Source organism: Candoia aspera, chromosome 4 (assembly GCF_035149785.1).
Source record: "Candoia aspera isolate rCanAsp1 chromosome 4, rCanAsp1.hap2, whole genome shotgun sequence".
In the NCBI taxonomy this organism is placed as follows: domain Eukaryota; kingdom Metazoa; phylum Chordata; class Lepidosauria; order Squamata; family Boidae; genus Candoia; species Candoia aspera.
In genome coordinates this window covers 98,393,846-98,418,241 of record NC_086156.1, presented here as the reverse complement: position 1 = coordinate 98,418,241, position 24,396 = coordinate 98,393,846, and the positions used below count along the sequence as shown (strand labels likewise).

General features: G+C 43.1%; 1 protein-coding gene and 1 long non-coding RNA gene across 2 annotated transcripts in view; both read right to left on the bottom strand.

Moving 5' to 3' along the window:
- Positions 1-607: 607 nt before the first annotated feature.
- On the bottom strand, positions 608-2,551 carry LOC134497382 (uncharacterized). Its single transcript, XR_010067913.1, has 2 exons — positions 2,380-2,551; positions 608-887 (listed from the first exon to the last, which is right to left on the bottom strand). It is a non-coding gene; the product is annotated as an uncharacterized LOC134497382 (long non-coding RNA).
- Positions 2,552-15,634: 13,083 nt separating this feature from the next.
- SLC17A7 (solute carrier family 17 member 7) overlaps positions 15,635-24,396 on the bottom strand; it is a 47,415-nt gene continuing 38,653 nt past the window's right edge. Inside the window, exons 7-12 of the mRNA XM_063301155.1 lie at positions 24,194-24,336; positions 23,531-23,680; positions 22,682-22,814; positions 20,826-20,936; positions 18,959-19,086; positions 15,635-16,602 (exon numbers count right to left, since the gene is read on the bottom strand). Coding sequence (XP_063157225.1) covers positions 16,258-16,602; positions 18,959-19,086; positions 20,826-20,936; positions 22,682-22,814; positions 23,531-23,680; positions 24,194-24,336 — 1,010 coding nt within the window. The 3' untranslated portion in view covers positions 15,635-16,257. The remainder of the gene's footprint in view (positions 16,603-18,958; positions 19,087-20,825; positions 20,937-22,681; positions 22,815-23,530; positions 23,681-24,193; positions 24,337-24,396) is intronic.

The window sequence follows — 24,396 nt, the reverse complement described above, 5'->3', positions numbered from 1 at the left end:
TAAATGAATCAATGGTTCCCTATTGATTTGGCTTGTTGGAAGCCGGCTAGGAAGGTCACAAATCGTGATCACGTGACCGCAGGATGCTGCAACTGGTCATAAATGTGAGCCAGTTGCCAAGTGCCCAAACCACAATCATGTGACTGTGGGGGTGGTGCGACAGTTGTAACTTCGAAGAAGTGTCGTAAGTAACTTTTTTTAGCCCTGTCGTGTCTCTGAACTATCATTAAATTAATGGTCGTTGAGCGAGGACCACCTATAGCAGCCTTCCAAGTCAGAGTCTACCAAGTGCTGGACCAGCTCTCATAATTTCCAGTAAGGCCTTTGCAAACAGTGTTAATCAACACAATATTATTCAACACTATAGTATTAGGAGAGAAGAATCCAGGAGAAATTGGCCGAAGGTTGTTTGTAAGATTTGTATGTTACTGAGTGTCACTGTATCTTCTTTTTTGAAGTCTGCATGTTTTATAAACCAGTCGCATCAAAACTGATTCCCATCAGTGATCACTTTATTCCACTCCTGCCCAAACACCGGCTTCTTAGGGATATCTCACTTTCCAGCACTCCAGCCCATGGAATGCCAACATATTCAAAACTCGCAACACAAGGTTTGCAAAAGCCATTTTATTGACCACACATGAGTTCTTGCCATATCTTTGGCCTCTCCCCACAAACACATAGCTGAATGCCTGAAGATGCCTGCATGGATGCCATGGCTGAGTAAAGAATACAGAATCAGTGAGATCCAAGAATGGAGAAAGGAGAGAACACATGTCACGCTTTGTCCTGAGGGTATGATACTCCCACCTGTTGGCGAACTTCATCTAGAATGGAATTAACCAGCTCACTGTACGCATGGGTGAGGATGGGACTTTCTTTCAAGCCTATGAAAGAGTGGAAAGAGAAGAGAACAGGTTCCAGGCTCAAAGTCATGTTGGTGCTGTTATTTCCAAACCAGAAGATTTCACCTCTTGTCTCTTCATTTGTATTTCTCAATTTTACTTTTAACATTTAGTAGTAGCTTTACATTTTACATTTTACATTTGTTATTTCATTTTTACTAACTTATGCTTTTTTAATTCTAACTTAAAAAAAATGTCAGTGGATTCACCCAATTTGAGATTGGGACCCCAGAGAGGGCATTTCATCCAGGGCCCCTCAGCCCTGCCAGCACAAGGCAAAAGATGACCTGGGTGAGGATCATTTACAAAGAGGACAGTCCACAAAGGCAATTGCTTGGGCAACTGGGGGCCTCCCACTGTGACAAGGGGTGATGGTAATGGTCCCTTCAGTGCCCTGGAGGGTTCTAGGGTGAGGAAAGCTATTGGAAAGAGGGAAGCAGCAGGGTAGGCTACAAAGGGAATACTTAGAGGGGAAAGCAAGAATCCATTTAGATCAGTGGGATGGAAGGAGGTGGAGAGGAGACTCAGCTTGGGAAGACAGGTCACCATTTCTCTGGGCAGTGTTTCTCAACTTGTCAACTTGAAGAGGCGTGGACTTAGCTGGGGAATTCTGGGAGTTGAAGTCCATGCCTCTTAAAAGTTGACCAGGTTGAGTAAAACTGCTCTGGGGCATCAACAGTCATTTTTATTTTTTTATTTATCTAACTTATTTAAAAGACTTCCATAGTTAGACAACACATCCAAGGAAAGAGAGTGGAGAAGCAATGGGAATTGAGCAATGGGAGTGGAGAAGCTGGAAGGAGGCAGATGGAGATGAAAGGTGGGCACTGCTACCTCCCTTAGAGGAGAAAGAAAGTCCCCTAGGCAGAAGGAAGGAGAGGGACGCAAAGAAAGAAAAACAGAAGGGTTGAGGCTCCCAGGGCAAACTTTACTCTTTTGCTAACAGCCTTTCCTGATTCTCTCTGAAGTGCTGCCTTCAGTCAGGTGGACCTGCTGACCCAGACCAAGGACCAAGGTGGGTTTAGGCTGCGGGCCTCTAGCTGTTGCCCAGGCTGTCCCGCTGATCAGCGTGGCAGGTCTGAAATGGAGGAGGGCATTGCCTGGCCCGCAGGAACAAGAGAAGGGGAACAGTGAGCCAAGGCTGGCTGGCAAACACTCAAGCCAAACTGGGCACGTCAATGCCACGTTCAAACGAATGTTCGACCTGCTGCTTCCCTGTGCCAAGAAAATTCAAAGTCCGTTGTTTTTTCTCCCACCCGAGTTTCTTTTGCACCGGCTAGAATACAACTGCCCCTCCGCCGGATCTTGTTCCTCAAGAGGAATTAAATATTGAGGGCCTCAAGGAAGACGAAATTGAAACATTAAATACTGAAGACGAAATTGAAACAAAGTTTAGGGACACCAGACAGAAACCTTGCCGCAGAAGTTAGACTGGGGTGATCCCTTCCCCTCCCCGGTTTTTTCCTCCCTTTACCTTATGGTCTTCAGGTGGCAAAGTCTTCAAGGCTACTAGGAAATCATGAGCGATCTTGCCCGCGGCGCAGATTCCCTAGCGGGTGGCCATCGTGGGTAGGCAAGACCGAGGAGGCGGCGATCCGCAGCTTCCCGGGTTTGAGTTCTTGGGACGCCTCCAGGGCCGCAACTAGGGTCTGTGTTACCCGGGGCAAGCATGGATTCCACGCCCATTTTGGCACCCCACCCCCGCGCTCATTTTGGCGCCCTACCCAGCACGGCGCCCGGGGCACATGCCCCGCTTGCCGCTCCCTCCCCCCCCCCCCCGTTGCGGCCCGGGACGCCTCGCAAGTCAGTGCGGAGAACAAGACTCGGCAGAGGGCAGCAAAGGCTCGCGGACTGGGCGTCGGGCAGCGGCGTCCTCTGCCTGGCAGATCGGATGGGTGAAATCGGGGCGAGGGGTCCAGGATTCTTCCTTAAAGAGCCAGGATAGAGAATTTTCCCACCTCAACAGGATACCCGATTATTTAAGAACCGCCCGGCTGGCACTCAACAGATGAAGCTTGTCTTCTTATCAGGGAGATAAGAGATGGGGAGAACTTCACCTGTGGCATTTGCACCAGCCAAGCGGCAGACGCAGGCCGTTGCAGCGGTATTGCAAATCGCAGATACGTTCTGGGAAGCAAAACTCTATTTAGGATGCCGATGGATTTAATTCATCTTCATTTCCACCATGAATATTTGTTTTCCCTTTAGGCATCCCAACCCCACGCAGGTTGGAAAGAAGTGATATAAATGTGCGGAGAACTCTGTCCGTCAGCCGAATAAGGCTCTGAACAGGACACAGTAGAAGGGAGTGCACTTTGGTGTGGCAAGAGAAGCTGGCAGAAGTAAGGTGCGTTCTGGAATGAGCCAAATCCATCTGGGGGTGCAGAGGAAACCCCCCCCCATGAACAGGCAGATGGGGGCCGTCTGGGAATGCTGCTAAGGGCTCCATTGTAAGCCCTGCTCCCTCCTCCTCCTGGTCACCTGCCCCAGGTGCAGGTATGCAGCCTGCCCAGTGCTTCTTCATGCATGCTACACACAAAAATGTCAGGAGAGAGTGGGCACAAAGAAAGTCAACCAACATGTGTATACCCACTCTATTAAACTTCTCTCACACACATAGACCTACACACAGGCAACACGTAATTATCTGTTACATTTCTACACACATACACAGAGGCAACATGTAACTGCACACTCTGTTTAGTCCCTGGGGAGAAAGTGCATGAACAGACACAATGCATTACTTCATTACACAGGAGAAATTGTTTTAAATGGCTATGCCAGTGTTTCTCAACCTCAGCTGCTTTAAGATGTATGGACTTCAACTCCCAGAATTCCCCAGCCAGCATGAATCCCCAGCAGAATTCTGGGAGTTGAAGTCCACATACATCTCAAGGTGAGTGAGGTTGAGAAGCACCCATCTAGGGGATGGAGAGCAGCAGTGCTGAGCCTGATGAAGTTGGATGTATGTGCTTGGGCCTCCAGCTGGGACTAAAATGTAGGAGATGCAACTGCGCAGCCTATTCAGACAATTATCTGCAACCTCAGTAGAGGATGAACCATCCACTCAGCTCCTTAAAAGAAAACAGCAGCACCTGAGCTGTCTTCCCACAATGCTCTGCAATCACTGTGTTTTGCCTAGTTAGCAAAAACAGAAGGGAGGGGAAGCAGCTCCATCCAAGGGGCTGCATTGCCCCAAAGGCCTCCCCTTGGTTACCCTGTATCAGTGTTTCTCAACCTTAGCAACTCTCAGATATTTGTGGGGGAGATGGGCAGTGATAAAAATGTAATCAATCAATCAATCAATCAATCAATTTGGATGTCAACTCCCAGAAGGACATCAACAGCACTTTTAACTGTTTTAAATGCCTATACCAGTGTTTCTCAACCTTGGCAACTTTAAAATGTCTGGACTGCAACTCCCAGAATTCCCCAGCCAGCATGGCTGGCTGGGGAACTCTGAGCATTGAAGTCCAAACATCTTAAAGTTGCCAAGGTTGAGAAACACTGGTCTGTACCAGCATTAGGCCTCCCAATCCAGGTTGCAAAAACCTCAGTGACTCCTTGATGGCAGCAAAGTTAGACTTTCTTGAAATTCTTTGCTGACATTTAGTGGTCATCTAGATTTTTTTGCTACCCAAGACTGGTAGCCTTAAGCACTATTGGACATGCATGCATTTCTAAGTTTCCCTTCTTCCCTGCTGATGTCTCATGTCGTTCAAGGGTGAGGATCAGGGACAGTCCACATTTCCTGTAACTGAACACTGAGGACAGTTGCATTGCACCAGGAGGAGGTTGAACAGGGATGCAGCCCTGGAGATCTGGTTCATCTTGCTATACCGAGAAAGCAAAAATCTTTCCTGGGCTCTTGGTCCAGAGCTCTGCAGTCTGGAAAGACCCCAGGTTCAGCCCCCGCCCCCAAATTGCCATGATCTGATTGAGGCATCTGGGGAAACAAATACACAAGATGTAATTGCAATGTTGTTCTGCAACCCATCCAAATTATTTTAAACGTTAAAGGAAAGAGAGAGAAAAAAGGCGCAAGAAAAGGAGCTTCTACCAGGCTAGAAAGGAAAAAGAGATAGGATTAGACCTCCAGGATGAAGGGCTGGGGAACGCCTCCAAAGCATCTTGCCCAGAGCCCCATTGAATCCAGCTGTGCCTCTAATTTCATTTTTGCCCTTCTTAAGCTATATGGTGACCCATCCTACCAGGGATGGCCTACTGCTGCATTCTGGATTAACAATCTACAGTAAGTTCTTGCTAGGCATAAGGATAAGTGTTTATTCCATGCTAATTTCTGCAGAGAAAATTGCATCTGAAGGAATATCAGCCTATCCTACTGTGCAAGCTCGTTGTAAAAGTGAAAAGCTGGGTAAATAGAATTCTGAGATCCTTGAGGTGATGGTGATGGTGATGATACAGAGGATTTGAATGTACAGTCTCTTTTCTATTCCAGGTAGGTAAAAATGTTAGAAATCTGGAGTTGGACTGACAGAAGTTGCCAGTTCTCCTCCCAACCCTTCCAGGTCAGGCAGAAATTTGGCAGGTGAAGCAGTCATTGAGCTCAACAGAAAAGTAACTTTATGCTTCACAGTAAGCTACTACAAAATCACACAAGTAAGGCCAGTGAGGGGGAAATGCTGCAGCAGCTGACCTTCTGCATAAAGACATGACTCCTGCAAAGGAGAAAGCTTTCAGTTTTCTCTTGGAAGTAGATGACTGACCTGCAAGGCAACACTTCTTCTTCCCCTCTAGGGAGCTTGTACCAGGGTGTTTTCTGCGACCTTCTTAAATTGTCTTTCTGTGGGCCTTGCTCCAGGGTGGTCTAGAGCCCCACTGATCCATTCCTTAAGAACCCCGAATCATACAATTACTGACATAGCTCTCTCTCTTCTCTACTGGCTAATGGAAAAGATCTAGTGGGGCTGTACCCGATCCTTTTGCTCGCTTGTTATGAGATGATTATTCTTTGCTTTCCCTACTCAGATCCTGTTAGCCATGTGCCCCGTGACCCACAGATGGTAAGAAGCTTTAGAAGTTCCTTGCTGATCTAGAGCTCACTTCAGAAATGACATCAGTCATAATGTTGCCTGACTTCTGTTGCATTTATGCACTGAATTCCCAGTATGAAGCCTCTAGGGGCAGAAATGTTGAATAATACACTCTGCCCATATGAACAAATTCAAGTAACCCACAGCCCAGGAGACCCTTGCAGGGCTTTCTGACTACATGTGTACCTTGTGTTTCTTCTTAGAAAGAAGCTAAGAGATTAAGATAATCTTCTGGGTGAATCCTCATTGGAGGAGGAGGAAGAAGGGGTGGATGAGGATCCCTTGCTCCCTGCTTCTCTAAGTCTCTATTTTGGTTGGGAGTTTGGGCAGAAGCAATGTCTTCCTCTTCTGAGCCACCAGCTGAGACCTTTGCCTCTCAGAACCTTCTTGACTCCCCAGCCAGGTGACACAATAAAATACAGAATGCTAGAAGTCATGGGCTATCAAGAATCACTCATGAGTAAATCATGTTCTGTGAAATTACAGATTCCTGGACCTCCATTTATCTTTGGCTTATTTATCATGCCTGATTCTTTGCCTTCCTGGCATAGGCCTGACAAGTTGGTCCTTGGTGTAGGACTTTTGACCACTCTTGGTACCTTTCCCCACTGTTTAGTGTCCCCCATGAATCTGATCTCCCCTGTGTACCTGATCTTGGCTTCCTAAGATTAAGTACACTCTCTGCTGATACTCCTTGAAGAGGATAGAGACCTAGAGCCCATCTTCATTAGTAATTTATAATATAATGGGAATGACCTGACATTTCCAGTTTTAACCCAGGCATCATAATGATGACTTTGTATTTGTTTTCAGACTGATGTCTGCAGCATTAATCTGCTATTTTGGGTACTGACAAACATCCCTGCTACAGCCATCATGGCTAAAATGTGTGGCACTCCCCATGCTATTTTAGGGGAGATGTTATCTGCATGGGTAGGCAGGTAAGATTTTGAAGCCACCAACCACAAAACATATGAGATCCTAGGGACTGTTAGGCTGGGAGATCTTAATGTGGAATCAGCAAAATGTGGGTTCTCTTAGGCTCCTAGAGTGTGACAAGATCCATTCTGGGATGTGGAATCTCCTTTTCAGGCTACAAGCATTCTCTTTAGTTTGCTTTTTGCTTTTTGCATTTTTTTTAACCCTTGGAGGATACAAGTTACAGTCTTGCTGCTGCAAATACCAGTTTGAACACAAGCACACAAGCACATTCTCTCTCTCTCTCTCTCTCTCTCAGGAGCTGAAGATAGTTTGCTACAGACTAGTTTATTTTCCACTCTTCCTTTCTCTTCTGTGATGCTGTCCTGAATCTTATCCGCTGTTCCCCACCCATCCCTTCTAATCCTTTGGCCAACTGTCTATTCCTGGATTAATCCCACTGCAGCTGGCCAGCCACGTGCAAACTCAGTGCCCCACCCCATGCCGTGCCAGCCTGCAAATAAAGTTGCCAACAGCAGAGGGGGGTGGGTGGAGGGAGGAAACACCTGGCCTACACCTTTCCCTTTAAAAAATGACTTGATCACAAGGAATCAGCAAGTGATGCTTTGGGTGGAGGCATCGGGAGTTGACCATGTCTCCCCATTACTGTCTCAAAGCAAGCTGCTACTCTAGGAATGATTGATTCGAAACTCAGTCCTCTTATGTACAGGCATCTAAGTGGAAACCCCTCTGTTTCGTTTTAAGTTCTGAGTCTTTAAGTGTTAGGAGGCCCAGAGGAAGCTATCAGGGCAAGATTTGGCCCCTGTTAGCAGATAAGGGCCCCCTAATCCAGCCAGACTGGCTGGCCATATTTAAGGGAAGTGCAGTAATACACATTCATAACTAGGTAAGTGATTTTAAGACCAATATATCCAGAGACTAAGACTGGGTTCACACATTACACTAAGCTAAGGTTAGTTGAATAAAACAAAATTAGTTTTGCACACAGTACAAAATTTGTTTTGCACACAGTTGCCAGGCCCACAACTAGGGTCTGTGTCACCTGGGGCAAACATGGATTCCGCACCCATTTTGGTGCCCCCCCAGCGCGGCACCTGGGGCACATGCCCCGCTTGCCCCCCCCCCAGTTGCGGCCCTGCATTGAGCCATACACCAAACGTTACAAAGGACAATTGCTGGGCTTCCAGGACATCCAGTCTCAAGCATACGAAGTATTAGCATGTAGTGTGAACCAGGCCATTGCTGCCTCACTAACTGGGAAGGACCTGTGCTGTAGGGTTCACCCCAGGGCCATGTGCTGAATCTCCTCCCATGTCCTGAATAAACTAGGCCAGCCAAAAAGGCTGGCTCACCAAGGATGCGTTCGCATTCTGCTCTTTCGGACAAGGTCAGTCTTCTCCCCATCAGGAAGACTTCAAGCAAGAGATCAGAGTATTGCGGTCCTTTCTGCTGTTCTTCTCTGACAGGAGGGGATGTGCTACCTTTCCTTTGGAGGTCCCATCCTCCCACTCTCCTGTGGTGGTGGGGGGCTCTGAGAGTTATAATACCAACATCTTGGGAGGGAGATGATGGAAAACAGAGCCACGTGTCTCTCTTCTGCTCCTGAACCTGCTTAAAAAACAGTAACAAGGAAACAGTCAGCATTTCACCATTGCTCTGCTGAGCCTGTCCAGAAACAAGGAAATGGACAGCATTTTACCATCCCTTTACTGAACCTGTTGAAAAAACAAACTCCACAGTCCAGCTGTTCCTGGCACGGGCAGACAACACTGCAGCTTAGGACAACTTGCCTTCAAAGACAGAGAACAGGGAGTGGAGGGGGGGATGTGTTTCCCCCAGAGCACGCACCAGGCAATTGGAACTGAGGCATCTGTGTAAGACGGATGCCTCTGGGGGACTGGGCTGCCCCCTCGCACCACCACTACTACTAGAAGGGGGAAACACTACTATAGAAAACCTAGGAGAGGTCACCTTCCTGGCAGGCTGGGATGGACTAAGGATAATGTCATCCATTCTGGCAGTCCCAGAATGGTAGCTCATCCATCCTCATGATGGAACAAGCAGGAAGTGTGGATCAACCCTTAGTGACTGATATGCCTGTCCTTTTCCAAGGATTTGTCTCATCCTTGTTTAAAGCTAGTGGCCAGCTTGGGGCATCCAGGTCTGTACATTCATTATTATGCTTTGTGTAAGTTTTTTTATTCTTTTTTTCTGATTATCCCAAAGGCTTCTCTAATGCTATAGGTAGTCCTTGTCTAGCAACTGCCTTGTTTAGCGACCATTCGCAGTTACGACAGTGGTGAAAAAGTAACTTTACGGCCAATCCTCGCATTTACAACCTTCACAGGTCTGTAAAGCAAAGGAAAGCTGGAGTAAGATCGTAAGCACAGTTGGGGTTTCACTTAGTGACCACTTCACTTAACGACTGAGTTGCCAGTCCCAATTGTGGTTGCTAAACAAGGACTACCTGCATAAGTATTGTCAGCTTTCCCTTCCCTGCAAGTTTTTGCATATTCAGTATTCTGAGTGGCATGTGAGAGCAGGGAATCCATCTTGAGGCTAGTGTGCAAATGCAAGCCATGGACACAAAATTCTGCCTCAAGGGCTTCATTGCAGAAGAATGCCTAGAATGGGAAAGAAGGATCTGTGCAGGTTTTCTAAAGAATGCCCCCACTCCCAAGGGCTGTGCTCCATCTCTTTAGCATCATAATTGCACAGGAGAATCATGCTGGCCCATGTCCAAGACATATTTGTGGGCGCACAGAGCTTCCTGTACAGTAGGTTAGTCTCTTTGTCCACATAATCTGGCATTGCTGCCAGGAAGTTGACAGACTTCTGATTATGGTATCTATTTTATTCTTTATCAGAGGCCCATAACAATCACCTGGAGGAATGAAGGAATCTTGAACCCAGAAATCTGGTTCGGTCACCCACAACAGAAAGTCTCCTTGTGCTCACCCACAAAGAAAAATCAATCCCCTTCTGGTTAGCTTTCTTCATTTGTGCCATAAAATATAGGGTGGGACAGGCTTAGTTGCAGCTGCTATAAACAACTGAGAAACAGAAATCCTCATCAATGTTTTATAAATCACTGTGGGTGTTCCCAGATGAGGTTTATACGATGCAATTATCTGGCCTCAAACACAGCATATGTGTGTGTGTGAATGTGTGTTACAGATGATAGTGTTTTCCATTCATCACTCTGCCCCAGGTTTTCCCATTCCTTTGGGTTTTTTTTTCCCCTTAACAGAAAAATCAGTTGAGGAAAAGAAGGAATAGTTGCACAACAATTTTTTAAAAGATATATTCTGGGACCCCTCCATGTCATAATGCTTCCCATCAGCTTTCCTTTTTCCCATTCCTCTGTATTGGCAACATGCCCTCCTTTCCTATGACCTGTGAAAGAAGTGAGATTGAATACCAGGCTAAGCGTTGGCAAACACTCCACCACTGTGTTACAAAAGAGCTAATGTCTGAATGGTTAAGGCACTGGAGTAGGACTGGGCAGACCCAGGTTGAAATGCATCCTCACCATAAAATCTCACTGGGTGGCTTTGGACTCTCTCAGTCCAACTAACCTCATAGGATGGCTGCTGTGGAGATAAAAAGAAGGGAGACCCTCTGCAAGCAGCTAGAATTCCTTGAGGAAAGGTGGAGTATATTAAATAATAATATGTAAATAATAAAGAAATGTTGAATGAAGGTTTTCATGGCTCCTTCCCAGGGCTGAGAGAGAGGGACTGGCCCAAAGTCAGCCAGCTGGCTTCGTGCCTAAGGTGGGACTAGAACTCACAGTCTCCCAGTTTCTAGCCTGGTGCCTGAACCACTACCCCAAACAGGCTCTCTGGTTTAATTTAGATGAAATGAAGAATGAACGGAACGTATGATTAATATGCTGATAGTACACATTAATAAGTTTACTGCACATTAGAAATTACAGTCTGGAGGCAATGTTTGGAAAAGATTTGGGTGTCATCTAGGCCTTTCAAGGTCATATTTAGTCCTGAATCCTAACCCCACCCCCACCCCCCAGTCTGGTGGTAGGAGAAGTATAAAAATACTGTCAATAAATAAGTACAACTACCATTTGTTGGGTTCCCACTGAAAAAATGCCACCTTCATCTTCCACCAGAGGTCCCCTGATGGCTGCACTGCAGCTGTTTTGGAATCCCAGGAAGGTGGAATAGGCACATTTTAATAAAAGAAGGTATATGAGAGGAAGCTTGGATTGGTGAATTAAGTCAGGCAGGCTATGTGGGAATGGCACAATGTAGGAAGCAAATCTATGGATGGAAAGAGAGGATGGAAAGACATCTTGCAGGGCCCAGGTCCACAGTGGCATGCACATTCTTTTCCAAATCATTTTCAGTTTCATATATAATATTTATATTTATATATTTACACAAGAACAAGGTACTTCTTTCCAACTGCGGGGTGGGGACTATCCAATGAGGGAAGCTACACGTACAGAGCAAACACCGGACAGACCCACCCACCCACCCGCCCGCAGAGAGAGCTACTGGAGAGAAGCGGGAGGAAGAACCAAGAGTTCAAAGGATGGGAGAAGAGGGGTTGATGGACACCATCCGTCTTTTGCTATGGTTGGAACAGCCTTCACGACATTGCAGGAACAACAGCGTGGATGGCATGAAGCTGCTGAGAGGTTGAGTTGCCTGAGAACATTCCAAACGATCTAATGCTTTATTGCAAACTGATTTCTGACAAAAATAAAAAGCTGGGTATGTTTATATGTAGGGTTATACCTGTGTTGCAAAATTACACCAATAGCAGCAAAGGGGAAAACCCAAGTGGTTTTCTAGTGGTTATCAAGACTTTTCTTCTAGATATCATCTGGTGGTTACCAACATGTTTGCAACCTAGTTCTGGTAGTCTTATTTATGCGTATTTTGTGTCATGTGGGTCTGTGTTATGGGGTGGAGTACTACCTCTGTGCTGTCCCCAACATGATGATCAGAGTAATCCTTGACTTAAGAGCACAGAGTGCTTTACAATCCTTTCTCATTCACAAGAATCTTGTGAGGTAGGCCACAAATTATTCTTTTTTTTCTAATAGGTCCTGAAGACCTTTATATACAGAAGCTTTCTCAAAGTCACCCAGGCTTTTCATATCCTAAAGCAACATTTAGGGTAATTCTAATGCACTGTGCTGCAATAAATACTTACATTTTTTTTTCTAAAATTCCAAGCTGTGTTTACTCAAGGGAAGTTCCAGCACTTTTAATGGCTTCTGGGAACTGCAACATACATAATTCACCAGCCACATCTGACAATGATGATGGGGCAGGAGAGAAATGTGACAATTCCTTGTGCTTTACTAGGGGCCATGATGGCAGAAGGAAGGTGGGATACCCCTAAAACTGATTTGATCACCATCCTTGCTCTGTTGCACCTCCAAGGAAGACCCAAAGAGTTAGCACTGTAATTAATATACTGTACAGGTAGTCCTTGACTTACAACCAGAATTGGGAGTGGAACTTCTGTTGCTAAGCAAGGTGGCCGTTAAGTGAGTCATGTCCCATTTTACGGCCCTTTTGCCATGGTTGCTAAGTGAATCATGTGGTTGTTAAGTGAATCCAGCTTCCCCCATTGACTTTGCTTGTTGGAAGCCAGCTAGGCAGGTCACAAATGGCGACCACGTGACCCTGGGATGCTGCAACCGTCATAAATACATGCTGGTTGTCAAGTGCCTGAATTTTAAATTTTAATCATGTGATCGCAGGGACGCTGTAATGGTTGTAAGTGTGAGCACTGGTCGCAAGTCACTTTTTTCAGCACCATTGTAACTGTGAATGGTTGCTAAACAAATGGTCTTAAGTCAAGGACTACCTTATGCCCTTAGTGCATCAGTGCTACATCTTCAGACTGAGGAAAGACTTCTGAGAAATGGGGATTATGTCTTTTAAGAGCTGGTGTAGTGTGATATATAACATTGTTTAACAGAGTTTGGCTAATTAGACCTCATTCATATCCCCAGTTACATCCCACTTTTCCTCTGGAAACTGGAGGTGACATACAATGGCCAAGGGTACCCCTGTTTTTATCCCCGCAACAATTGTGTGAGGTAGGTTCAGCTGAGAAGGGCTGACCCAAACTCATCCAGTGAGTTTCCACAGCTGAATGGAGACTTGAAGCCAGTTCTCCATGATCATGCTTTCTCAGCCTAAATTCATCATACAGGATTGTTGTAAGGAGAGGTTTGTACACCTCTTGAGAAAGAAACAGCCCAAATATAGTAGGCTTGTTTAAAATAAGCCCATAGGGTTGAAAGCAACATCAGTCTTCTAACTGATAGAGCATGATTGGAAATATTTTGTATCCATTCACAAGTGAATTGGAAGCTCTTCAATACTGGTACAGCATAGGCGGACATTGTTGTTGTTGTTAGTTGCCGTCAAGTCATTAGCCTGTCTAAATAAGAATCTGGGAGGACAGTAAGCCCAACCTGTCTGAAAGGATTATGCCAGTTTCTTGAAGAAGAACAAGGAGTTTTAAAAACTACAATCCATCTGATGGAGGGACTGTGATAAATAAAAGCTTAAGGGATAATAATTGGTTAGCCTTTAAAGTGCCTATTTCCTGAAACTCTTTAGAGTTTAGAATATAGTGTTGCTGGACTTCCAGGGAAGAAATGGCGAACTGTATGTGTTCCAACAACTGCACAAGAATGAAAAGCTGGCAAGTAAACCAGCTCTTCATAATTCCTCTCTGGACAAGGAGAGGATTTGAGATCACCCACAAGTGCTCCAGACAGTTGCTCCTCACGAGAAGACCACAAGATAGCAGTCTCCAGGGGGTTTAGAGCTCTGGGAGATAAGGGAACAGCCATCTTGCTCAACCCACAGCTGGCTCTTTTAAGGACACTGGTTGCGCATCCTTCCTTTTCTAATCACTTTCAGAAATTGCTCATTAACTGCTTTTCAACTATTTGAAACCTTTGGATTGACAGGTTTTAGAGCACTGGGTAGGTTTCCTTCAATCCTTAGTGGAAGAAATGATTAAAACTTTGATTTTAGAAAGTTACAAATGGACTAAGGGTCCAGATAAATTTGAAATAAGATTTGGTAATTAATTATAAGAATCCTTCCCATGGGAAAATACTTTTGTTTTGAATTCTTTTTTTTTTTTTTAAATAGGATAGGACTTTGAAGGTTGGGCACTAGAGGGAACTGGAAGGAACTAAAGATTACAATTGAAGGAGCAGAACACTTAAATTTGACTTGCTAATACAGAATGGAGCAAAATATTTTAACATTTGATATATTGAAGGATATTTTTGAACAATGGACCCAGAAGTTAATTTTAAGAGTGTCTGCCTCTATAGATAGACTGTGTTTAAAAGATGTTATAGAAGAGGAACAAGTTTTACTGGACAAGACTGAGAATGATCTGAAAGTGGATTTAAAAATGACAAGCTACAAGAATTATATGGAAAAAAAATACTACTCTGGACATATAAAAGAAACCAGCTGATGTCTTAATACTTAAAGGGGATACACAAATAACTCAAGAGAGTGACCTGGATAATCCTCCTATATTAAATTTACAAAAGAGGCTTCTTAAAGCTTCGAAGAATTTTATGAGAAGGGACAAAGAAAAAATGGAAAGAAATCAAGTTTTAGGACATTATTTGAAGGGTCTAAAGATCAAGATTATTAAAAGTTGGTTTATTTGATCAAGTTTAAAACAGATACGTTGTTATCTCTGGTAACCCTTAATGGACTTGAAACGATGAGGCTTTAAGGATTTGTTTATAGATGAGAGACAGGATATGGGAAGAAGAGATCATTTCTTATATTTTAAGAGAAGGTGATAATTTACTAAAATTGTTTATACTTGTTGTGATGAAGGGGGAAGTCTTTTCTTTATACAGTATACTTATTTTCTTTTACTTTGTTATATTCTTATTTTTCTTATTTTTTTTCTGCACCTTCTATTTTTTCTGTTTTTTAAGTTCATATTAGTTATTGTTGTAGTGGTAATTTTTAATAAAACTACTATTAAAAAAATAGAATATTGTGTTGCCAACTGAAGCCTTCGGGGTTGAAGGAAGCCTAGATTTTTAGCCATGTTTGAATGTAAAGTGCATTAAATAGGTTTGAAGTGCTATACATTAAAAAAACCTGAGGGTTAAACAATTGAACACTTGTTCAAAACAATATGAACAAATTCCAAGAGGTTGATTGGGCAGGGGGAGAGTGTAGCCAACAAGTACAGGACACTTTTAAAACTACCAAGCAAGGAGATGGGGAGAAAGAGATCACTTGAAATTGTCACACAGAAAGTGATTTACACCCTAAGAAAATATCAACCCATTAAGCATAAAAATCATTTACAGCTCAGGAAAAAAAAGTTGAAATGCATAACATAGCATTTGGAAATGCCTGGGTGCATTTTGAAGATTACAGCAGAAAAGTGGGCTATTTTTTAAAATATGGGAGCAAGCAGTTTTCTTAAGGGCCAATGTGAACTGCTTTCCATGTCTTCAGTTCAGGATGATAGTTAGTGCACAGGTGCTGAAGACATAAGTTGTTGAAGGAGGGGGAGTATCCCTAATGGATTAAAGTTCCCAGGAGGACAATCTAATTTATTTCTAAGAATGAGAAGGGTCTACGGCAGTGTTTCTCAACCTTAGCAACGTTAAGATGTCTGGACTTCAACTCCCAGAATTCCCTGGCCAGCATGCCATTATAGATCCAGACATCTTAATGTTGCTAAGGTTGAGAAACACTGGTCTAAGGCAAAGAACTGAACAGCTGGAGCTGGCTCCAATCCATTTTCTAGTTATGAGAAGTCCAGAGGGAAAACTGAAATATCAACTTGTTTCATATGGTCCACCTGGCCTAGGGATTGAACCTGGGGTCTCACTCATGTAAAGTGCGTGGTCTACTCATCAGCTATGTTTTCATTTCATACTCAATAGATGATGTTACAGTGTCTTTGCTGTGTCCCCAGAGCTTTTCAGCCAAGCATGGTGGGGTGAAATCAGGAGTAATGGGTGTGTGTAATTTAACTCACCCCCTTGGTTCAAGGAGCATCAACCTACAGCAGGAGTGGACGGTGCAGGAGGTACAGTGGCCTGCGGACAAGGAAAGGTAAGGGTTTGAAAGTAGGTGCTTATGCATCATTACCAAGGTGCAGGAGGCTGCTGGGAAGGGCAATTTTCAGTGGGTCCAGACAGTTGTTGCCAACACACCAGAAATGGGATGGAAGTTGCAGGATAGGATGATAAAGTAATGGGTGGAAGGTAGAGAAGAAGGCTGGGCATGAGGCTTTCTCCTCACTTCCATGGATTGTAACTAAGGCCCCATCTTCACATGACGGTGGAGGATGGGGTATCTCTACGACAAGTCCCGTTGTCCCGGCATGCCATACATATAGGAATCTTTCCCAGGCTCCTGTATATATTCCTCCTTCTTGTCCCAATCAGCCGTCCAACCTCCATTGGCAAAATTGGTACTTTTGGTGGCCCCATAGCTGCTGCCTGCCCCGGCTGCCATACAGGCAGCTTCATCTTCCTCGTCAGCCAGTTCATCCTCGTTGATGAAGCCACATTTCTCTTCAGTCAATTCTTCTGGCTCAGCCCAGGGCTGTTTCTCCCCAGAAGCAAAAACCCCATAGAAGATGACACCACCATAATGTACTAGAGAAGCAATGAGGAAAACATACTGCCATTCTTCTCGTGTCTGTGGAAAATGCAAGAGGGAGAGATGCATCACTCGGAACTTATCTGAGGGACATCCCACTCCCGTATTCTTCAGCCGATGGCAGAACACAGGACCCGCCCAAAAGGAGTACACATTTTCTTGTAAAGCCCCCCTTTTTTCTAATAATTATTAAGTCATTGTAGTATCTGCTACACCCTTGAATGAGAAAAGGATGAAGTTAATTACAATCAAGTAAAACTGATAATATATAGCAATGTTCCTCAACCCTGGCAACTTGAAGATGTGTGGACTTCAACTCCCAGAATTCCCTAGCCAGCCATGCTGGCTGGGGAATTCTGGGAGTTGAAGTCTACACATCTTCAGGTTGCCAAGGTTGAGAAAAACTGATTTATAGAATATACATACAGTATATTTGGATATAAATATTCAGAAAGTAAAAGGATGCAAAAATGGAGGCCACATGCAGCACCCCTTCTATGTTTCTAGAACCAGTTATAGTGGGTGGGATCCAAAATTTTGCTTGTTTTGCATTTTTAAAAAAAAATATCGGAGAGCTTAAGGAGCTACACAGTTCTTGCAAAATCAGCTGTGGCCTTCAGGTCAATGGAAATTGTGCAGTCTTGATAGAGAGAAAGCAATGTTGTTGCTAAAGTCTCTAAGTCAAGCCCAAGTCCTGGTTTTCTTGAAAATAACATAGAATTGGCTCACCATTGCTTTTTTGCAGAGTTTTGTTTTGTTTTGTTTTACTTTCTAATTTTGCCTACACTCCTGGGATTTCTTGTGGTTTCACATTCAGGTCTAACCAAGTCTTACCCTACTGAGGTTTTTTGAGTTCAGCCATGATTAGCTCCACTAGAATAATACAAGATAGCATGTAAACATTCATGTACTCCAGACTTCTTCACCAGTTTTAGTAGTTCCAAAACCCAGAAATGTGTGGAAAACATGTTGACATTAGACCAAGTGCCATAATGTTTCAAGATGGAAACCGCAGACTTGATTCACTATACATCGTTTAACCATGGACAGTTGAATAAAACAGTTGGCTAAATTTACACACATTGTTAACTGTTCCAACCTTTATTACAGTCATTGACCAGTATTTTGTGAAGCTTCATATCAAAAGTTAAAAATGCAAAAAAGAATTAAAAGGAACAGAAAAATTACTAAACAAGTACGTAAAAATATAATACAAATAAAACACAGATAAAGTGATCTAAAGAAGAATGAGTGCAATCAATAGTATATGAAAAAAATCTAAGAGGTAAAGTACTGTATTAATAATACTAATAATAAACTGCTAAGCAATATACTTAGATGCTAGAACACTAAACTGGTGGCCTACTAACATACTAAAATATTAAAATGTTATTCAGTAAACCAATGTCCTCCTGGTGAATTTATGACAGACTACTAGGATTTCATAAAATCAGCAAAAATCCAATAAAAAAGACAGATATATGTTGTTAAAATTGTAGTTTACAAATCACAATGGCTGAGTCCACACAACCTGTTAAGCCAAAAGCAAACAAGCCACCTTATGGCTTAGGATCTGCTAGGTGCTGTGAGTACCAGGTTTATATTTAAGTATTCTTCAACAAAGAAAGGATGTCTAACCCCTGTTGAATTTAGTTAAGCACCACTGTGGGTAAAAACACCAGAGGAAAAAACTGAATATAGTACTAAGGCCATGCAATCACCTCCTTCTTCCACCCAGACAAAACTTCTTGAAATTAACCATGATAGAAAAAGATTTAATCAAATAAATCACAATTAGCTAGTTCTATATCATGTACTTAACCAAAGCCAAAAAGCTACATTGCGACTTAACATGATGGAGGAACCACATCATGACCTCTCTACATATCTAAGGGGCTTTTCCTACTTCAATTCAGCAGTAGGAAAAGGCCCTTAGATATGTAGAGAGGTCATGATGTGGTCATGATATGTAGAGATTGATTCACCATCCATCCTTCAGTCAGCAGAAAACTAAACTAGCATGAAATTTGGTAGTGCCAATCCTTATCCAATGGCTATTACCTCTATTTGCAGACACTGCCAATCATCTGATGTTCCTCCAAGCCTGATGTATCAGATATGGCTTTGTGCTCTTTTTGGATGATGTTGGAATAAGGGGGAAAATATTACTTCAAAACCAGTACAGCTAAGGACAACGCAAGCCTATCTGACTCATGAGATGAGGATGAGATGAAAGCAATGCCAAAAGATGTTACCTGTGCATTTTGGGTCGTACTTAAGTGGAAGAGGGGAAAAGCCCTACATACAATTAGCCTTATTTGTACAAAAATAAGAATTGTAAGGACAGGAAGTACATAGAATAAAAACTCTCTACTTTCTAAAAACCATTTCTTACCTTATGTTTAGTCATTGCTCCAACAATGAGTGGGCACACCATACCTGACAGGGTCCCCACACCATTGGAGATGCCCATCAAGATACTGGCATATCGGGGGGCAATGTCTAAATGATTGACATTGAATCCTGGAAGTGGGGGAGATAAAAATGAAATGAGTATGACACACTCCCTGAAAGCTTGGAGCTTATATAATTAGATTGCAGTATGGCTACATAGTTGTGGTTTAGCAACAGAGTTGTTACTGTGGTCTTCTCCAACCTAACACTCTCTAGAGCAGTGTTTCTCAACCTTGGCAGCTTGAAGATGTGTGGACTTCAACTTCAACAATTCTCTGGGAGTTGAAGTCCACACATCTTCAAGCTGCCAAGGTTGAGAAACACTGCTCTAGAAGGGTTGTACTTCAAATCCCATAATCAGGTTGGAGAAGACAACCATAGCACTGTCTGGCTTCAGCTGATTAGACCAGGATGGGTGAGGGGCCAGGCAGGGAGTTTGATGCCCAAAGATATAAAGGAAAAAAAACATTTTTTTTAAAATGTGTATGATCAAATCTGCAAAAATAATTGCATTTCTATTGGTCTGCTAGAACAAGGAGATTATGCAAACTAATTCTGAGAGCCATTAAATAATGAGTTTCTTTTAAGACAAGCAGAACATGCTTCAACTAGATGGTGATTGTGGAACAATACAAGAGGACAATTCTAGTAATTTTATGTGACTTGTAATGGATCAAGATATAACCAAAGTGTATCATGTCCAACTCTGTAATTCTTAGGTCTAAAGTGTCCTGAGCATAGCTCTGTTTGGGTGCCCTGAGCCAATGCCTCTTGAGGCTTGACAGAGGGGAGTTGATAGCCATGACTGCATTTCACTGGCCCAAGACTCATCTCCCAACCAGGAGTTGAAAAAGCTTAGTGGGGCTAAGCAGAAAGACCTTCTGTGTTGGAACTGAGAAAGAAATGAAAACAGAAACGTCTCTCCCCCCAAAAAATAAAAATAAATTTTTAGGATGCAGTGAATTTCCCTAGAAATCTGATGGAGGACAGACACGGTTGGCATCTTAATACTGCAAATCCTCATCTTATGCTCAGCATCTCTCTCTATATAAATAGACACTGAAACCTGTGTAACTTCTGCTATGTATAAAATCTTTCATCAATGGGTGGTGAGTTGCACACATATAGTACAAAATGGGGCCTGATTCACTTCAAGCTTACGTTACAATAAATCTGTTCTTTTGATGCATCACAAACTTGCCTTTGCTACCCTCGAATATAGCTAACCTTCAGGAATTTACTACAATGTGCATTTTTCAGCTGCTTTCTTGTATTCCTTTTTGTTTATTTCCCCTCTTGGGCTTTAGATAATTTTCTTCTTGTGGCTAATGGCTAAGCCACAATAAACAATGGCAGTTTTCACTTAATAAGCAAACACAAAACATTTCACAGGAGGTAGGCCCATGAGTGACCCATTTCTCCCCTCCCATTGTTTTCAGGCAACACAACGAAGGAAGAGAGATTCAGGAATTTGCAAGAGGAAAGCAAAATGGGGAAAGGATGGTGGCAAAGCTTGCTAGTGATGATACAGGAGAATTGGGGGAGGGGGGGCTATTGCAGTAAGATACACTGAGGTTCATCCCAAAATATAGGTGGATGGATGGTAGCACTTGTATAGTGCTTTGGCATCTTTTCCATCCCTGAAATCCTCCCAAGTCAGGCTTAAGAAATTTGGGGAAAACATCAATCCCATTCATATTGATGCATATGCGGATTCGTACCCCAGGGAAGCTTGGGAAAGCAGTGAAGAAGATTTACTGTGGAATACAACCATGCCTAACAGTCAGCCCAGCTGCTCAAGGGCTTACCTGAAATAGCAAAGCCACTGAAACCCACAGCCAGAACAAGAAAAGAAATCGCCATCCCTCTGCTGTGGGAATAACCAACTACTAAGAGCAACGTGGCTTCCATGCCAAACCCTGATAAGAAATGAAAACCACACATAATCCATGCAACTATGGCTTATAAACAACTTTAGCTGTATTCACACGTCACATAATGAAACTAAAACCGAACAAGTCATGTTATGGCTTAATGTGTGGTATATGAACCCAGTCAAAAGATCCCAGTTTAAACCCAATAATCACTGCTGGAAGACCTGAAAGACCAGATTAGGGACCATCATGGTGAAAATCTATCTAGGTGGTCGCTAAGAGTCGACACTGACTTGATGGCACCTAATCAATCAATCAATCAATCAATCAATAAACCCAATTATAAGTACTGTACATTTTGATACTTGGAGATTTTGAGATCATTTCAAGCCACTCTGGTTTGCTGAAGCTTTCCCATCACACTGCTCTTCAGATGTGCTGGACTACAAATCCCAGTATTCCCAGTCAGCAGGGTCAGTAATTGTGTTGGCTGAGGATTTGAGGAGTTGTACTCCTCAAATCCTCAGCCAACATATAGCCTTGTGTGGCACAGAGTGGTAGGCAGCAGTATTGCAACCAAAACTCTCCCCACGACCCGAGTTCAATCCCAGAGGAAGCTGGAGTCTCCCTCGGGTAGCCGGCTCAGCTCAACTCAGCCTTCCATCCCTCCTTCCGAGGTCGGTAAAATGAGCACCCGGCTTGCTGGGGAAGGTGACGACTGGGGAAGGTAATGGCAAACCACCCCGCTTTAGTCTGCCAAGAAAACGTCATGAAAGTGGTGTCCCCCCAGAGGGGCAGACATGACTCGGTGCTTGCACAGGGGACCTTTCACCTCACATTCCAACACATCTGGAAGACACATCAAGTCTTGGTATGCTTTTTTTAAAAAATGAAAGCTGTTCTAAGAGCACAGATACATTGAAGGTGTAGGAAAAAGATTTTACAAAAATCCAAATACCGAAAGAAAATAAAAATCTCCAGCTACAATGTATGATGGAGAGGCTGGTTTACAAGTTGCCTGTGATGTTAGTCTTTAATTAGTTGCAAGTTACCTAATTTAAGGCACACATAAAGAAGTTTGGAAATTTCTCGAAAGTGGTGGGAGAAAATCCCTCTCAAGAATGAACGGACAAGATGTACAAGACCCATCGCTCTGGCTACGCCCAGCTGTTGCAAGCTCCACCCTGACTATATTAAAGCCAGATGCAAAAATTTAACAGAGATTTTGTTCCACAAGTGCCAGAAACCTGTCTGTTTTTATCATCAAAGATGAAAACAGGATTTCTCTGAATTGTCTGCAAACTTTTTGGATTTTGCCAAAGTAGACTTGGGGACCTGTGGCCCTCCGAATGTTGAATTAGAACTCATCAATGCTGACCATTACTGGTATCAGCTAGGGATGATGGGATCAGGTATATGACATCATCTTGATTGTGGTAGGTTTTCTGTAGCATTCCTTCCTCTAAAACAGTGTTTCTCAACCTCCACAACTTTAAGCTGTGTGGACTTCAACTCCCAGAATTCCCCAGCCAGCATGGCTGGCTGGGGAATTCTGGGAGTTGAAGTCCACACAGCCTAAAGTTGCCAGGTTTGAAAAACACTGGTCTAAAGAATTCAAGTGCCTTTTATCCATCGCCAAACAACCATGGGACTTATTTAAAACTCATCCCCTCAGTTTGGGTATCCATCAATCTCAATTTTCTTGAAAATGATACTCTCTAGAGGAAGCTACTCAGTCCTAACTCTTGTCCCCAAGCTTGTGCTGTGATAGTGATCCCTTTCTCACTCACCCCCACAGTTCATCATCTTGCGGACATTTGTGGTAGACATAATTCTCCGTGAGCGCAAGAAGTCAGCAATTTGGCCTCCAATGGGTACAATGATGGTCATAACCAGGTGGGGCAAAGCGGAAAGCATCCCTACCTGTGGTGAAAAACGACAATAAATATTCAGCATCCCAGGGACCAGAAGGTGTTAAAAGGCAGCTGAGCAAATCCAGGTATCCCTTCGATGGACTCAGGGGGGCCAGTTTCTATCTCTCATTCTTTTTCAAAAATAGACTGATGATATTATATAATTATTTTTAAAAATAACCCCAATTCCCCTTTCCAACAGCCAAAAAAAAAGGTTTAGGAAATAATAATAATTTGGCACTTTCCCAAATCTTCCTTTGTCCAGATCTTCCTACTATTTAGTATAGTGGAATTGATTTATGTTGTTCACACATGCCTAGAGGCACTTTCTTCAGCTATTAGTCCTTAATCAAAGTGTAAAACAAGAGGGGGGCAATCTACAATTTAGATATGTTTCTAATTTCTAGGGCCAATGATGATAAGTATCTTCCTGCAGAACACATACATGTACACACACATATACACAAATCAGAAACAAACCTTTTTTAAAAAAGATTTTTATCCTGCCTTTATTATTTTTATAAATAACTCAAGGTGGGAAACATACCTAATACTCCTTCCTCCTCCTCTTTTCCCCACAACAACAACCCTGTGAGGTGGGTTGGACTGAGAGAGAGTGACTGGCCCAACGTCACCCAGCCAGCTTTCATGCCGAAGGCGGAACTAGAACTCACAGACTCCTGGTTTCTAGCCTGGGACCTTCACCGCTAGACCAGACTGCCTTACCTTACTGATTTCAAAGCCAAAGACTTCTTCAAAATAGGCTGGCTGGCTGATTAAGAGCAAATAAAATGTCCAGCTCCGGCAAAAATTGGCTACAATAATGGCATACACCGGCATGGATGTGAAGAACCGACGCCATGGAGTTTTGAATTTCTGCAGAGTAGGAGCAAAGATTTCTTGTTATCAGCTTTACCCAGTCAGATCCCTTCCAGATGTGCTGTACTACAACTTCCGTAAGTGGGTATTTTGAAGTACCAGAGATAAGCCAAATAACTTGGACGTAGACCTTGTATGGGTAAGTATGATAAAATATGGGACTTATTTATACAAAATACAGTAGTTTAGGAAAAAGCATGATGGTTATATAATTGTATTAGAAATGTATGTATGTATACATACTTGCATCATATTTGCATTAGATAAATATACATAGAATTGTAATTTTAATTGTTGTAATATTATATTTCATATTTCATATTTTATTTCTTTTTGTTATATTTTTCCTACTTTTTTAAAGCACTTGTTATGTATTTTTTTATATCATATCTATCTTTGTATATTTTTTTCCTTTTTTCTTTCTCCTGTCATTATTTTAAAAAGAGAGAGAGGGAGGGAGGGAGGGAGGGAGAAGAGCTGGCTACCTTCCAAGTGTTACAAGGTACTGACCATGAGGGGATTCATAAGGCTGGCGCTTTCTCCAATGCTTTCCTCTATGTACTTCTTTTCTTCCTCTGTGATGGTTGGGTGCTGTGCAGGACTCTCATAAGAAACCATCAGCCAGAATAAATACCAGAAAATACCAAAGCTGCCTGCCAAGGTAGAAAAGTGCAGAATGACTCACTGGTGGGATCTGTGGGCCTTCCTTTTCC